Raw genomic sequence first — 16,664 nt, forward strand, 5'->3', positions numbered from 1 at the left:
GGGGGGGGGGTTATGTTTTTGCAGCGATTCCCTCGCTCTGTAGGAGGTCTGCCCTGGGGAGCGGGGTTGGGGGCGCAGCTGCGAAGGCCGGCGGCGAGGTGGGTGCCGCGGAAGGGCTCGTGCCAGCGGCGAAGCTCTCGCCGTGGTGCCCAGGAGGCAGAGAGGGGCCTGGCGCTGGCCTTGCTCGGCCTCGGGGTCGCCGGCCGCAGGATGGGGTGCGGGAGAGCCCCCCTCTTTTTCACCAAAGGCCGCATCTCTGTGCATGTGCCCTCGCCTCCGAACTGAGAGTTTGCGCTCCGTGAGGGGACGGATAAGTCCCCCGCTGCCCCCTTGCTGACCCACGTGTGCCTGCGCAGCGCCCCGAAATCGGCCTGCTGGCGGCCCGCAGCACCTCCCAGCAGCGCCGCAAGCCGCAGGGCGGCTCGGGGGGGGCGGCGGATGGAGGGGGGCAGGACCAGTGTCACCCCCTCTGCCTCTCCGAGGGAGGAAGAGGGGGACGCGGGGCACAGACTGCCCGAGGGTGGCTGCGCGGACGGCTTCTCTCCGCTCCCTGCCTTTTGGCCGGGGGTGTTGCGGCAGCGCCTGCCCGGTCTCGTGCTCTGCAGAGCGGCGTGCGCCGACGTGAGCCCGCTCTCCTCCTGGGCCTCCCCAGGCCCTGCTAACCTCAGCCGGGGAGAGGCAGCGCGGCCGCTTCCAAGCCGGGCGGCCGCCCCAGTCAGGTAAGCGCTGTGCGGCCTCCGCAGAGCGGCCTGCGCTTACGCCTGCTGGCGTTGCCCGCGGGCACGGCAGCGGCTGCTCGAAGGGGCCGGGGCGCTGGGCGAGCGGAGCGGAGCGGAGCAGGGCGGAGCGGAGCTCGGCGCTCCGCGGGGCCGCCGGCGCCGGCCGCGTTGCGCGCGCCCCCGGCCAGGGCAGACGCGGCGCCCGCGCCCTCGGCGCTCGCTGCTGCCCGGCCCGCGCCGTCCGCGCGGCGCGCGGCGCCTTTAAGAGCCTCCCCGCGCGCTCCGAGAGGGGGGTGACGCGAGCGCACTCGGCACGTATGCAAATCGACCGCCGCGCGGAGGCCAATGAGCGCGGGCGCTCGGCGGCCGGCGGCCAATGGGCCGGCGCCTGCCGGCGGGGCGCCGGCTCGCCCCATATAAGGAGCGCCTTCGCCATAAAAGGCAACATTGTATCGCTTTATATGGGGGCGGCGCGGCGCGGCGGGGGCGGCGGCGCAGCGGGGCCGTGAGCGCGGAGCGGCGCCGGCGGGGCCATGGCGGGGCCGGCCTGACCCGGCCCGGCCCGACCCGACCCGACCCGCGCTCGCCGCCGCGATGCTGCCGAGCCAGGCCGGGGCCGGGAACGGCGCCGCCGCCGCACTGGCCCGCGGCTCGGCCTTGGGCCGGGCGCCGGTGCCTCGTGGGGCGAACGGCGGCGGGGCGGCGGCGGCGGGGCCGCCCGGCGGCCGCCTGGAGCGGGAGGCGCTCTACAGCGGCAGCGAGGGCGACTCGGAGTCGGCCGAGGAGGAGGAGCTGGGCGGCGAGCGGCGCGGCGTGAAGCGCGGCCTGGCCGAGGCGGCGGCGGCGGCGGCGGCAGGGCCGGCGGCGGGAGCGGCGGCGGCGGCCGGCTACAGCGGCGGCGGCGGCGGGGCCGTGAGCGGCGCCAAGCCCGGGAAGAAGACGCGCGGCCGGGTGAAGATCAAGATGGAGTTCATCGACAACAAGCTGCGGCGCTACACCACCTTCAGCAAGAGGAAGACCGGCATCATGAAGAAGGTGCGGGCCCGGGGGCACCGGCGGGGCCGGGGCGGGCCCGGAAACGGCGGCCGCTTCCCGCTCGCGGCACCTGGAGCCGAGCGCTGCGGGCGCCGCCGCCGCCGCGGGGCCCGCGGGCCCGGCCCGCCCCGGGGAGGCCCCGGGGGCGGAGGGCGCCGGGCGCAGCTCTCCGCGGCTGCCCTTTCCCGCCCGGGGTCCGACGGCGCTGGGGCCTTCCCGCGGCCCCCGGGAGCGGGGTGCCGCTCCACGCGGTTCGGATGCTCCCGGTGCTGCCGGCAGCCGGGGCTCGGCAGGTCGTTCCGTGCCGTCGGGCGCCGCTGCCTCCTGGCTGGAGCATCCTCCTGCGCGGCTGCTCAGGGCCGCATCCCGGCTTCGCCCGGCCTGGGAGAACTGGCATGGCCGGGGCAGGGGGGATGAGGCCGCCCTGTCCGTGGCAGCGCCGTGCGCCCGCTCACCCGGGACCTGTGGCGTGGCCGCCTGGCTGGGGCCGGGGTGGGGAGAAGGAGGGGGCTGAGATGCGGGCTGGCGGAGTAGCATCCTTTCAGCGGGCCCAGCAGAGAGGAGAGCAGCGAGGTATCCAGGTGTGTCTGGAGAGGTTGGTGGGATGTCCAGGACTGGCATAGCCCAATGCCCCTGTGTCCTCCTGGGAGTATTCAGAGGAGACTTTTTTTTTCCTGTGATCTCTCCCCTAAGGGATCACCCATCCCCTAAGGGTCTCCTGATGGAGATGGGAACACAGCATGGGATGCTTCAACCTCCAGGGTGCTCTTGGGCCAAAGCTCTTCCTGGGGCAACGGTCAGGGAGCTGGAGCTGGTGCGAGTGAAAGAGCTGTGGCAGGAGCATGGTGGCATGTTGGGGACTCTTGTCCTGCTGGCATATATGTCTCTGTTGTCCATGACTCCTGATTCTTCCCTTGTGCTCCTGGCAGGCCTATGAGCTTTCCACACTGACAGGCACCCAAGTCCTGTTGTTGGTGGCCAGCGAGACAGGCCACGTGTACACCTTTGCCACGCGGAAGCTGCAGCCCATGATCACCAGTGAGACGGGGAAAGCACTGATCCAGACATGTCTCAACTCCCCGGACTCGCCTCCGCGCTCGGACCCCACTACCGACCAGCGCATGAGCGCCACGGGCTTCGAGGAGACTGACCTCACCTACCAGGTGTCGGAGTCGGACAGCAGCGGGGAGACCAAGGTAACAGCCGTGCACCCAGGAGCGTGGCTGGGCTCCCTGGGGTGCTGCGGGCCTGCGTCAGGAGCCCTGAACATTTCCAACCCGCGCTGAGTAGTGGATTGGGAGACCGAGGATGGGTCTCCCCTTCTACCGTGACTCCAGCAAGCTATTGCCGTGGCCTCCCAGGGTTGGCTTCTTGACTTGGCCGGCGGTGGCCGTGATTCAGGAAGGCAGCGAAGCGGGTGGCAGGTGTCCCAACCCTGACTTTTGCGGCGAGGCTCCCCCCAGCCCAGGCCACCCCCGGGCAGCTCCTGATGCTGTTATCTCTCCCTGGGTGTCTCCATGCTCTTGCACTCATTGATAAAAATTTGATTCTGCCTCCATGGCCTTATAAGGCCTGGTTTCCCTCGCCAGAGTCCCTGGCAGGGCCCCTCACATTCCTTATAAGCTGCAGCTGTCTCTTGCTTTGGTGCCGTTTTGGAAGGGGGCAGGGAGGACATGGGGAATGGAAACATTTGGCTGGACAGGCCGTTTCTGCTCCCTGCCTGGTGTCCCTGCAGACGCTTGCCTGGGTTACTCGTGGCCCTACTCCCTGGGTGCTGTGGAGGGCCTGCTGGTGGGTGCAACGGCCCCTTTCTGCTGAGGAAAGGATCTGTTGTATCTTGGGGCAGGGGGTGCAGGTGGCCTTGCATGCCCGTGGGCTGATCCTGCGGGAAGGCTGGCTCTCTTGTGCCCCGCTGCTTCCTTTGCAGCTTGGTGCTTGGGTCTGCGGGTGCTAGAAGTTGGGAAGTTGGTGCTGCGAGGCTGGGATGGCGCTGCAAGCTGACGTTTGTGCTGCGGCTTCTGGGCGCTGTGTGGCGTGCAGCTGGGGTGCTGTGAGTTGCTGCAGCTCCGCTGGACCTGTACTCTTGGGCTGGGAATCGGACCTGTTGCAAAAGCGCCCTGCCAGGCTGGAGCTCTGGCCGGCTGTGCACGAGCCCTCGCGTAGCCACGGTAGCAGCCCTGCCCTGCGGTGGCCACTCAATGTGAAGCAAAGCGTTTGTCTCTGCGCTGTTGGCGGTGGTAAAGGCAGCGAGCGCAGCGCTGAGGCATGCCCCCGTGCATCGTGTCTGATGCTGCAGAGATGCTGAGATGCGTGTCTGCGTCCTGTGGCAGCCCAGCAGCTCTGGTTGTGTTGCTGCTAGGTGCATGGCAGCTGTGGTCTTTGCGTGCCAGCTTCCCAGTGTGTGTGTGCAGCGCTGCTCTGAGCAAAGCCTCGTTGCTGCTGAGCTCTGCAAAGCATAAGTTGTGCCAGAGGTCTCTGCAGGTGGAGGAACTGCTGCAGGCCAGGTTGTTGTGGGATAGATACCCCCACACCAGTTGGGTCCCTGGAAGGTTTCCCACTGATGGGAGCCCTACAGCAGTCCTGGTCTGGCCTAACTCCCTTGAGTGCCTCTGATTTCCAGCCTGAGCTGTGCCTACCCTTCCTAGTAGGCAAAGGAGCCTGTTGCCACCAGGGGTCTCTCCCTTGTGCAGCCCATGTTTGTAAGCACTTGGATTTGTCGGCTTCTCTTGGATGAAAAAGCAAACAAGCCCTCTGTGTGTCTTGTGATGAGACAGGTTGTCTGTGCCTGGAGTAACCTGGAGGTGCAGGAAGGGCTGCGCATGGCAGCTGACCTGTCCCTGCCGTGGTTTGTCCACAAGCTCTCTCTTAAATCTTCCCCTAGAAATGTCAACTGGCCCCAAAGGAAATGAGCTCCTGGGGCAGTTACTCCTCAGAGGAGGTCTTCTAGACATAGTGTTTCTCCATCTACTTTCTGATGCAGGTGCTGCTTGGTGCCCTGCGGGCTCCATTTCTGGACTGGCAAGCTGTGATGCCTGCTGTGGGATGTGTGGTTGCACCTCGTGGCCATGGCCAGGATTTGATGTGGGACTGGAAGAGCCCTGTGGTTGCTATGAGGCTAAGAGCCCGGCCTGGTGCTCTAGTGGCGATCACCTCTGTTGAGACAAACCCAGGAGCCCTGTAAGGGCAAAGGGAGCCTGTGGGCGGGCCAGGCTACGTGGCTGGTGCTGAACTGGTAGGCCTTGCTCTGCTGAGGGGTGGGTGGTGTGCAGGGCTGGGCTATAGGTGCCGTGTCTGATGAGGTGACAGGGAGTTAAGTGTCTAGACTGCTTGTGTTGCAGCTGGGGCTGGGGAGCAGTGCTGTGAAGACAGCAGCTATGCTCTGACAGCAGTGCTGTTGTGCTCTGACCCACATGGTGTTTTTTGAAGGCCCCAAAGAAATGGCACCCATCAGTAATCCCTTCAATGCTGCTATGTGTGGGAGGGGATTTTAGAGAAAGCTCAAGAGCTTGGGACTGGAGTAAAAGCCCTCATCTGGTGACCTGCTTTGGGGAGGTGGGGCTCTCTGCCTGAGCTGGAACCTTAGGCAGGTGCTAGAGCCCAGGAAGGGTTCTCCCATGTACCACCAAGACTGATTCTCCTGTAATGCCCCTGTAATGATGCTGGCTGGTGGGCTTGGGACCTGCTCAGCAGCATCATCCCAGGCAGCCCCTGGGAGCCACAGTGCTGGAGCAGGATTGACTCATTCATGAAGAGAGGAACTGCCCAGGGTCCTGCTGCAGTACCTGGACTGGCCTGGGCCATGCTGTCTGGTCCCATCCTGTTGAGCATTCATGGTGCTGTAGGCCTGGTATAGGCATCTCCCCTCGGTGTGTTGCACCCCTCTACAATGTTTCCCCTAGGCCTTGTTCTGCAAACCAGAGCTTGCAGTGAGATCTGGAGTTGGGCGGGTTGATATGCAGATGGACCAGCAAGGGGAGGGCCTTCAGGGCTTGCTCTGCTGCCTCAGATGTCCTTGCTCCCCCCTGCCCCAGGTGATCCTAGCTGGGGGTGGCCCATGGCTTTGCTGCAGAGGCTTGGATTCTGCTGCTGGCTGTCCCTGTGCACATGATCTGGGCTTTGCAGAGTGCTGGGGAGAGCCAAGGTGCCTGAGGCTTCTAGCCATCACAGTCTGGCTGTGGGAGGCAGTGGGGGTCTCATGCTGTGGGCTGTCCTACCTCCCTTCCTGTACTGAGAGCTATCATTGCAGCCTAAGAGAAACGCAGTGGAGGAGGGAGGAACCTGGGTCTCACCTGGGGCACAGTGGGGGGGGGGGGACAGGATTGGAGCCTGCTGCTGTGGCCTTCTGCCCACGCAACTCTGCTTTTGTGACTGTGCTGGGATTTGCCCTTGTGTCCGCAAAGAGTCCTGATGATTCCCCAATGATGCCATGGATCTTCTTAGGATGCCTCTTCCATCCCCAAGAGGATGTAGCAGCAGGGGATGCTGAGAGCCATGGCTGGTTGAGGACTCTGTTTCAGAGGCGTTCAGCTGCAGGGTTAGATGTGGAGATGAAGGAGCCAACTGAAAACATTGTGGGTCCTCCCTTGGGTGGGGGGTTCTGCCCTGTCACCTGGGTGGGGAGGATGCCCACAGCCTTCATGCCCTGTGTAGGATGGTGGGAGCCTGCGGTTGAGCTCATGGAAAGTGCATCTGCCTAGCTCTGCTCCGTTATCACGTGCCTTTTCTAATTCGGACCACGAGGACTGTGGTGCCAAGGTGGAGGGGCTCTACTCTCCTCCTTCCCTGGGCCCTGGGGCAGGGCTGGGTGCCCAGGATTGGCTCTCCCTGTCCAAAATGGGCTGCCTTCCCTTTTTTAGCTGTTCGTTGAGCTGTGAATTCCTTGTTCCTGGCAGCTTGACAAGCTGGGAACAAGGCGTAGCACGTGGGAGACATGGGCCCACCAGCCTGCAGCGGGAGGGGTGGGAGCACAGCGTCCTTAACCCTTCCCAGGCGCGCTGGCGGCCATGGCAGGGCACGGGGACAGCAGATCTTTGCGGCACATGCTCGGTGATAGCTTTTGGAACAGCGTCTTCACAATCCAGGCTAGCTGAGCAGGATGGGAGAAGGGCCATGGAGACCTCGAGTATCCAAAAGAGGATCTGGGGGAAGGAGGCGTGTTAGGTGCAGCATAACTGCATGGGGCAATCGCAACCGTGCTGGGCTCACTTGGCTCCTGCAGATCCACACCATGTCCTGCTGCATGCTTTGTAGCTGCAAAAACCAGGGCACTGGGTGCCCTGCATCCTCCTGCCTTAGTCCCAGACCCAGGAGAGCCCTGTTGCTCCTGGTGCCTGACTTTCCTGACGTTGCTGTCGTCAGCCTGGCATTGGCGCTCCTTGTAGGAGCATGGTGCACACTGGCTGTAGCTAACGTGTGGGATCCATTGGAAGCACTTGCATTGTGCCAGTCTCCTGCTAGTGGTCCGGATCCTTACTCTTGGCCATGCTCTCCCTTCTCTTTGGCTCTCGGAGCTTTGCAGAGGCACTGTGTTGCCTGGAACGTGCTAAAGAAGTTGTCAGGGCTGAGTTTGGGCCTCACTGGCATTTCTGGTGCTCGGAATCGGGTCCGACCCCTCTCCACCACCCTTTCCGTGTGTGGCTGACCGCTGTCTTCAACAGCCAGTTCTCAGCTTGCTCTTAGCCCTGTGTTCCCTGCTGTAAGGAATGTGGTGTGTATTCCTGAGAGACGATGTTATGTGTGCCTTTGAGACTGTCCCTGCAAGGACTGCTCTTGCCTTTTGGGTGCCAAGGCTCTTCCCTTCTTACAGCCTAAGGTGACTCCTGGGTCCCTGGAGAGGGAAAGAGTTGCTCTGTCTCATGATGTCTTGTGAGGTTTCTCAGGGGACCTGTGCAGCCCTGGGCTTGCATCCAAGGTTGACACTGAGCTCTCTCCAGCTCTCCTGGTGCTGCGTTGTTGGGCACAGTCTCATCATGTTTGCTCAAGAGACTCTTCTCTGCTCCATTTGCTTGCAGTGGGCTATGGTTTGGCACAGAGTTGCAAACTATGGTGTCTAGCTTGGCTGTGTGGGCAGATGTTGACTGGACCAAGGACCTGGGCTGAGCTCTCACCATCTTGTCTCATCCCACAGGACACGCTGAAGCCGGCGTTTACCGTCACCAACCTGCCAGGAACAACGTCCACCATCCAGACAGCCCCCACCACCTCGACCTCCATGCAGGTCAGCAGCGGCCCCTCCTTTCCCATCACTAATTACCTGGCGCCTGTGTCTGCCAGCATCAGTCCCAATGCTGTCACAAGTGCCAACGGAACAGTGCTGAAGACTACCGGAGCCAGTGCGGTGACATCCGGGGGCCTCATGCAGATACCTACCGGCTTCACTCTCATGTCAGGTCAGTGTCTGTCAGGGCTGAGGACTGTGTCCGTCCGTCTCGTTACCTGGAGTGCATTGCTGCGCTCCCTGGGAGAGGAGGCCGAGTGGCTGGTGGAGGCAGAGTGGCTGCTGCTGTAGGGTGAAGCTGGCTGGGCTCTGTTGCTTGAGCCCAACCGAGCCAGAGGCTGGAGAAGGGACAAGTAGTGACTGTTTCCCCCAGGGCACTGTTAGCTGGCTCTGTTGCTGGGAATGACGTGATGGCAGAGAGCTGAGCTGGGACCCTAGGGCAGCACCAAGGAGCCGGGAGGGAGTGAAAAGAGCTGGTCGTGACGAAGCCTTTCTTTCTCCCTCCTTTCGGCAGGTGCTTCCCTTTCTCCGGGGACCCCTACCATTCCTTTCGCTCAGTTACAGCCGCACTCCCTGGCTCTTTCCAGCCAGCAGGGCCAGGCGGTTGCGGGTACGGCTGGACAGCTGCAGCAGGCACAGCAGACAGTCTTCCGCTTCCCTGCCAGAGCTGGAGGGCAGATCGTGTCGCTGACAGGTCAGCACTCGCTTCTCCTCCCCGTGCTTGAGGTGGGGGGATGGAGGTACCCCTAGGGGGGACCCAGGCTGGGTCCCAGGACCTAGCCAGAGAGCTGATCCCAGCAGAGGCAGGAGTATGGAGGAGGAAGAGTGCAAGGGGCCCTGGCTGCAGCCTTGGGGGGAGAGGTGGGGAGGCAAGAGCAGCATCTTAGAGGATACAAACTAAGGGGAGCAGCAGGTTGTCCGTCTTCTGCCCTCAGGTTTACCCTGGGTCTGATGAAAGTAGAGGAGACATGTTCACTGGTGGAGCCACACTAAGGCTGAGCTGTGCTGTTGGGAGGTGTGGCAGACAGAGACTCTGGGGATTCAGATGCCCAGTGAGTGTTGTTTTGCATGTTGGTATTTGGCTCTGAGCAGCTGCCCTTGCTTTTGGATACAGATTTGCTGTCAGTTGCTAAACGATAGTGCAGGGGATGAGTTACGAGAGACCCAAAGCGATGGAAGGAAGTGTCATTGTGCTGTCTTGTGCGCATCATCCCTTGTAGGAATTCCTCGTTGTGCCAAGTTGAGGCCGCGCAGATGTTGTGCTAGGGCTTGGCGTGTTCCCAGCTGTGGTTTCAGACCGCAGGGCTAGGCTTTCCTTCGTGGGGGAAGCTGTGACATGGGTACCATGAGACAGCGTATCTCATGTCCTGCCTGTTTGTGCCTAAGACGATGAGTCTGCTGGCCTGTGTGCTTTCCTGGGGCCTTCAAAGAAGCAGGTGGACAGCGTGGTCCTGCACAAGGGAAGCTGGGTTTCCCTTGTGATCCTCAGGAGCTATGGGGATAATGAATGTGTGTCTTTGGTATGGTGAGTGGGCAGATGCCCAGCCTGGGTGAACTGGCCTTGTCTCTGCTCTGCGGTGTCCCTTGCTCTTCTCTCCTAAGCCTGAGCGTGGAGGTAGTGGAGCCCTGCTGGCCTAGGTATTTGGGCACACAGTTTTTGTGATGCTGTTAGCTGATCTTTGCCTAACAACAAAGTTCTGTTCTGCTTGGCAGAACATGGGGAGCACTGGGGGTTCATGCTAGTCCTCTTCTGGCACGCCAGGTCTTCTGTGCTGTGCCCTAATGGATCCAGGAGTGGTGAGAAGGTCCCACATATCCCTGAACTATGCCTGGGAGCTGGAGAAAAACTGCTGTGGCCTTTATTTCCCAGGAAAGAGCCCTGCAGGCCAGCCAGCCCTTCCTTGGCTGCTGTGTGTCAGCAAAGGCCAGGTTTTAAGGCAGGGCCTTATTTCTGCCACGTGCTGCCCTTGGTTGCCCTTCCCCAGTGCAGGGCAGAGTCAGGCTGCAGAGCTCTGCGTGGCCTGAATGGGACTGGGGTGGGTAGTGTGGCGGGGTGTCTGCATGCCCTGCGCAAGCCCAGAGCACCCATGTTGGTCTTCAGGCTCCAGGGCTCCTTTCTTTCCCCAGGTGGTACCATGGCGCAGCAGGTCCCAGTCCAGGCGATCCAGGTGCACCAGGCACCGCAGCAGACGTCCCCCTCTAGTGACAGCAGCACTGACCTTACCCAGACCTCTTCCAGTGGAACAGGTAATCAGTACACTATCGTAACTGTATTCTCTCTTCCTTCCTAACTGCTGCTGCTAACAACCTCCCCTGACAGACTTTTTGTCTGCTCCTTGCCCATGACTCTTCTCAGTCCAGTTCTATCTCAGCTTTTCTGACAGCTTCTTGGGGGTTATTTATCCCCAGATTCATGTGTCTGGAAACAGTCCTCCTGTTCCCAGCCCCTGGGGCTGGCTGTGCTACATCTAGATAGATGTTGCTGGGCATAGGGCATCTCACGTGGAGTTGCTGAGCTTCTACAGATCTGTCACCTGCTCTTATTTGCAGCATGTAGCTAGGGAACAGGCTGCTGTAGTCTTCCCAGTTCCCAGCTGATTTCTTGGGGCAATGCTCGCTCACTTAGCCCTTAGCACAAGGCATTGTCTCATGTCCACTTGGTTTTTACTGTACATGCAGAGGACAACTCTGCCGTCAGCAAAATCCAAGTTCAGGTGCCCAGATGTGGACTGAACTGAGTTCAACAGCTTTATTAAAGCATCATTAGGAAACATATCTTGGGTTGAATTAGATTCTGGGATATTGGCTACCATGCCTTTCCTTCCTCTCATCCTCACTGACACAGGGAGAGGTTTGAGCTCTCTTGCCCTTTGCCTTGGGTTTTTCCCTGGGAGTTTGGGAGAACAAGACTGGTGTTTCTGTGTCCCTGCTGATCCAGGGCACTCTGCCAGAGGACTCCTGGAGCTGGCTGTGCCACCCCTTTGCGGGGGAGAAGGGGCGGGGGGCACGTAGTAGCTGAGGGAGAGATGCTGAGCAGCCTCCTTTCCTGTGGCTTATGTGTGTCTTGGTGTCAGTGACCCTCCCGGCAACCATCATGACGTCGTCTGTGCCAACCACTGTGGGTGGCCACATGATGTACCCCAGCCCACATGCGGTGATGTACGCGCCCACGTCTGGCCTCACGGATGGTGGACTCGCAGTCCTCAACGCTTTCTCACAGGCGCCTTCGGCAATGCAGGTGTCCCACAGCCAGGTCCAGGATCAGGGTAAGCTGTGTGGGGTGATGCTCCCCTACGTACTCTGGCACCTCCCTTTTGTCTTCCTCACAAATACGAATGTTACATTTTTATTCTGAAGGGATTTCTCCTAAGTGGTCTTAGCTGTGCCATGCAAGGCCTGGCAAGGGTGGTGCTTGACATGTGCTTTTAGATCTCCCGTCGTTCTCTGTGCAAGGGATTTCTTTCACCATTTGCTAGCGAAAATGTGAGGGTTGCCTGTGGGGTGGGATACAGGAGAGGCAGCAGAGAGAGCTGGGGGAGCAGCCCTGCTGGCTGCTCTGGAAAGGGTATGTGGCTGCGTGAGAGGATGAAGCAGAATGAAGCCTTGCAGGTGACACTTGGATGGGGGCTTATGCCTCTTTCTCGCAGCATTTGGAAAAACAGTGCACGTGGCTTTCACCTGGGATGCCTTAGCGCATGCAAACAGACACCTTCATCCTTGTGAAGCTTCACAGAGCTGAGAGGAAGGGCTCAGGAAAGGACCCGTAGGGGAGCGCCACTTAGGGGACATGTCATTCCTGCTTTCCCTCTGTCCCTGGCAGGTGGTGTCCCCCAAGTGTTCTTGACAGCTCCATCAGGCACTGTTCAGATCCCGGTCTCAGCTGTCCAGCTTCACCAGGTAAGCGTAGAGGGCTGCTTGCAGGTGTTGAGGGTGTCCTCGCTCCCCTCACGAGGAAGTGTTGAGCCTGCTCTGTCCCTGCTTGCAGGTCCTTTGCAGGTCCTTTGCAGGTCCAAGCAGACCTGAGCACATGGGTACGGCCGGTCCTCAGGTCTCTGAGAGCTGGGAATGCTGCCTATTCCACCTGCCTCTGGGCCTGGAGGTTTTGTCCTCCTTGACTGGGTGCCCAGGAGGGATGGTGCCACCCCAGCTGCTGCTGTGTCTGATCTGAGGGCATGCCGTCCCCCAATGCTCGCTCCTCCCTTCTCTCTCTAGATGGCTGTCATCGGGCAGCAGAGCAGCAGTGGCAGCAGCCTGACGGAGCTGCAGGTGGTCAACTTGGACACCTCACATGGCGCCAAGAGTGACTGAGGCCTCTGCTGCTGGCCTTGTGCTGTCCCTGGCCTGTTACGCCGGTGCCGGGGCTGGCAGCAATTCCTTCTCGTACAGACTGCACCAGTTATTTATTGTTGCCTTTTCACGTTTCCTTCACCCACACATGCACACACACACACACGCATGCACACACACATGCACGCACACACACACACCCCCCTGCCCTCCCCAAACACACAGGCACGTGTGTGGGGCTGCTGGACCCACACCATGGATGGAGCTGTGCTGGGGCCATGCAGGGCTTGGGGGCGTTTGGATGCTGCGATAGCTGTGCTTTTCTCACGCCAGCCAAAGAAACTTGTCCCTCATGGGGAGGGCGTGCTCCGCGCTGTAAATAAATACTGCGAGCCGTTCCCAGTTGGAGGCTCTGGCTCCTTCAGGATGCTCCAAGTCTCCTCAGGCCCAGATCTGTCCCACAGGCCACAACCCAAAGCGGCACAGGCTAAGGCTGTGCTGTTGGCCTCAGCAATGTGCCTTTGGGAGGGGTGACGCGTCCTGGCCTCAGCAGCTGGCTCTGGGCTTTGAGGAAGAGCAGTCAGCTCAGATGTGCATCTCGGGCTCAGCCTGTGTGCGCTCCCTCCGGACAGCGGTGGGGGCCTCCTCAGGCAGGGTGCAGCCTGCAGCCCGTGGCCTCGTCCCCCTCGTATGCACTACAGCGAGCCCTCGGCCCTCAGTGCCTCCTTGTTGGGCCGCCCAGCAGGTTTGAAGCCCACCGTGCTCTGCTGCCGGCAGACGCCACCAAAGTGGTCAGTGGGTGCCCAGGACCGCGATGACACCCCCAGAGACCTTTTGGGGCACGCTGCGGCTATCCCAGCACCACGCTCTTGTCTTGGCCCTCGCTGTGAGCAGTGCAGCCTCCGTACATCCAGGGGGATGTGTCTGGGTGTCTCCTACATCCTTCTGCGGCTCTGCTCAGCACTTCCTAAATTCCTGTGTGATACAAGGTGAAGAAACAACACCAGTGTCAAAGAGAAGAGCTCACAGGGCACCAAGCTGCTGGGCAGGTGGCAGGTGCTTCCTCTGGGCACCAGGGTGGCCAACAGGCTTTCCTAGGCTATGGAGGAGCTGCTGAGACACCTGTGCAGGCATGGCAGGGCTGGGGGAAGAGGGCTGGAGCATGCCTGCTCCTGCAGGGTTGTTCCTGCAAGCGGCTCTGCTACCTAGCCCTGTCCCTGGAGGGAGAGCAAGCAAGTGAGAGAAGCTGCTGAACCCTTAGGGGAAGAAGCAGCTACTGTAACTTTTTTTTAAGTTAAAGACAAAAGAAGCCTTGAAAAAAAATGACTTTATTTTTCTAAGTGTTAAACTCAGTATTTATGTAATTCTTTAAGGAATAAAAGTTTGGCTCCTGTACAGTTTTCATGGGGTTTGTACCTGGGAGATGGGAGAGGGGTGGGTGGGCATGGAGACAGGAAGGGGCCTTGCTTTTGAGTTTGTATTGTAACCTTGGATAATGTTCCTTCAGCATTAGCGTTTAAGCTGCGCTTTCTGCCCACCAGCACGTGCCAGGGACTGAGCTGGATGCTTGTGTTCTTCTTCCCTGCACTGAGGACTCAATACCTGTAATTTCAGGCTTAATTGGTGGGAGGCAAGCAAAGCAGCAGCTGCCCTGTAGGAGTGAAGAACCTGTCCCTTTGGAGTAAGGGGCTTGCAGGAGTGCCTGGCAGCCCCATCCATCTTTGCTCTAGGGGAGTGTGGCTGTTTTGGCCTGGAACAATGCTGCCCACAACTGCCTGAGGGGCTGTGGGCATCCCCACTCCCCCTGGGGCTCCAGTGGGCTGATCCCTGCTCTCCATCTGCTTGTGATGCAGGCAGCTTCTCCTAAACTCTGAGCCACTCCTTAACGCGCAGGTACGCACAGGGCCTTTCCAAGTCCCCGTGTGCCAAGGCATCTCCCAGAATGATCTGCCATGCAGCCTCTGAGGGGCCCATGTGGAGCAGGGTGGCCTGTATGGTGACAGTGACATAGCATGCTGCCTCCTTTTTGTAGCCTTGCTCGTAACAGTGGTGGGTATCCTGCAGCTGGGAGCAATGGGGTTGTTTTTAGGTATATGGAGGCTGCTCAGTGATGCCTCCAAAAAACAGAAAAAAAAAAAAAAAGAGTTAGCTAAGAGTTTGCCTACGGAGAAAAACAGGGGTTGGGGTTTGTGTTATACTTTGCCTCAGCAAGATCATCATGGCCTGGCTTTGCTCTGCTTTGCTTTGCTAGCACTGTGGAGCAGAGCTGTTGGGCTGGGGTGGCAGGAGCACCACTGCTGCTACGGGGTGTTGCGCTGCATCCCCTCTCTGGCTCCCTAAAGGTAACCGCTGGTTAAACGCTAATGGTGTATTTTATTTAAGTGCAGACTTGTAAGAACACTTGTTTATCAGGGACGAAACGACATTTATTGTGTGGTGACATTTTTAGTTCATTTTACTGGTTTGGGGGTTGTGTGCGTGTGTGCATGAGTGAGCGTGTGTGTGTGTGTGTATCTATGTGTGTGTGTGTTTGGGGGGATATTTTTTTTCCAGTTTCCAGGGTTGTGTTTCTGGAAGGATGTGGAAGTAATCACAGTACTATGTACAGAGCTTTCTTTTGTATTAAAAAAATTACTCTTTCAATAAATGTTATCATTTTGTGCACAGATTTGGGGTCATGGCTCTCCTTTCTGAAAGCTGAGGAACAGTGCTCGTTGCCAGAGCATGGCGTGGGGTCAGAGAAATAAGAACCAGGAGTTAAGCCAGAATGGGGACCTTGGAAAGCAACTGCCCTGTGTCTCAGGTGGTTACATGCAGGAGCATGAAGACCTTTAGCAGGAGTTAAAACAGGGGAAACAGAGCAAGGTTGCCCAAGGTTGGTTACAACATGGAGTAACTAAGGCCAAGCAAAAGGAATTTTTTGCTGTTGTAACATCAAAACAGATGGTTCCTCAGCCTGGCCCCAGGTGGATTATATATTGAAGAACTACCATGAATAAAATCAGGACAGCATTAGTTTTTAGTAGTGGCAGAGGAGGTTGCAGGACAGGTAAAGTAGTTTTGTATGAAGATGTTGCTGCTAAGGTATTGTTTAAAGAACTGTTTACCTGATAAGGGACTTCTCAGATACCTGACGCTGGCCAAGGCCCTCTTACTGTGGGAGATGTCACGCATCTGGTACCATAGGCTCAGCGTGTTCAGATGCGGTGGCATGGGCCATACCATCCCCAGGCCTCTGAGCAAGGACGAATGAACTGTGCTGTAAAGTAACGTAGCTGAAAGCATGCAGGCAGAGCAACACCCTCCCCCTGCCACCTCAGCCCCAAAACTGGCAGGCACCTACCTGGTCCAGTTCTTAAGTGAAAAACAGGTCATTTCCCTTCCTCCCTCCCAATTGCGTTATTTTTGGACACCTGAGGACTTAAAGGATAGACTGCTGCCACTATAAGGCCCAGCACCAAGGCTGTTAATTCTCTGCAGAAAAAAGCTATGAGAAGATAAGGCAATATTCAAAGTCCAGACTGGAGAGGTGTTACTTAAAGCCAGACTGAGGACAGATGTCAATAGGCCCATAAAAGCCAGGTTATGGCACATAGGGGATCAATAATGCGACTAAAGTTGGGAAGGAAACCTCACTTGTTGGAGACCAAAGGGAGAAGGGCTCATTACACTTATCAGTGCTGCTGGGCCACCAGTATCCCAGCTAATAATGTAACTATTAGTCACATATGTGCCAAGTCTTGGACCAGGTACCATTTTTTTGAACGATGTAAAGAAGGCATAGCACCGATGAAAAGATGCGTGGCAGAGGAACTGCGTAATTCCTCACAGTGCAGTTTGGAGTAAACACATCCCAGTATAGCAGAACAAGAGAGGGTTGTATGGAAGTTGACCAGGAGTAAAACACAGCTGAAATGACTCTTTCTCTGTCAAAAGGGGAGGTACTTCACTTCCACATTGCGTTGCAGCAAGCCTGCCCCATGCTTGGCACTCCTACGAGGCCGTTCGCTGTGATTCAGCACCACAAAACCCCACTCCACCTGTACACAGGGCTCCATGCACACCATGTAATACTCCCAGCACAGGGCAAGGTACTGCAGACCTAGCCTTTATTTTGGGGATGAGACTAAGCACAGTATGAAAATAGCAGATCAAGACCATTCACACTGGAGGAGGGCACACAAATATCCATGGAAAAGGTTTCAGCAGCATGGACAAGACTCCCATGCCCCATCTGGCCACTGCCAGTGATCCTTGGTGGTGGGTTTTGGCTACGGGATGTCGCCTACAGCTGGGTAACAGGTTGCATTTACCACTGTAGAGCATTATCAGCACCTCACATTTGTGACATTAAACACAGCAACGTTGCAGGTGCAGTACATGCACCAAAGGGCTCACCACAAGAG

General features: G+C 58.6%; 1 protein-coding gene across 2 annotated transcripts; it reads left to right on the plus strand.

Annotated features, from left to right (window-relative positions):
- Nucleotides 1-1,248: 1,248 nt before the first annotated feature.
- On the plus strand, nucleotides 1,249-14,926 carry SRF (serum response factor). 2 transcript variants are annotated; one of them, XM_062571394.1, is made up of 8 exons: nucleotides 1,249-1,754; nucleotides 2,684-2,950; nucleotides 7,882-8,143; nucleotides 8,486-8,665; nucleotides 10,099-10,218; nucleotides 11,046-11,237; nucleotides 11,792-11,868; nucleotides 12,184-14,926. In XM_062571394.1, exons 1-8 carry the CDS (start codon nucleotides 1,314-1,316, stop codon nucleotides 12,277-12,279), a joined length of 1,635 nt encoding a protein of 544 aa, XP_062427378.1. In that variant the 5' UTR covers nucleotides 1,249-1,313; the 3' UTR covers nucleotides 12,280-14,926. The 2 variants fall into 2 exon arrangements, with proteins under 2 accessions (XP_062427378.1, XP_062427379.1); XM_062571395.1 differs by lacking the exon at nucleotides 8,486-8,665 and having other exon boundaries at nucleotides 1,251-1,754.
- Nucleotides 14,927-16,664: the final 1,738 nt, after the last annotated feature.

The sequence above is a fragment of the Rhea pennata genome, chromosome 3 (assembly GCF_028389875.1).
Source record: "Rhea pennata isolate bPtePen1 chromosome 3, bPtePen1.pri, whole genome shotgun sequence".
NCBI lineage: Eukaryota > Metazoa > Chordata > Aves > Rheiformes > Rheidae > Rhea > Rhea pennata.

Coding starts and splice junctions, on each gene's coding strand:
- SRF (XM_062571394.1), top strand. CDS start 1,314: ATGCTGCCGAGCCAGGCCGGGGCCGGGAACGGCGCCGCCGCCGCACTG. Junction 8,666..10,098: donor GCAGATCGTGTCGCTGACAG/GTCAGCACTCGC, acceptor TTCTTTCCCCAG/GTGGTACCATGGCGCAGCAG. Junction 10,219..11,045: donor GACCTCTTCCAGTGGAACAG/GTAATCAGTACA, acceptor TCTTGGTGTCAG/TGACCCTCCCGGCAACCATC.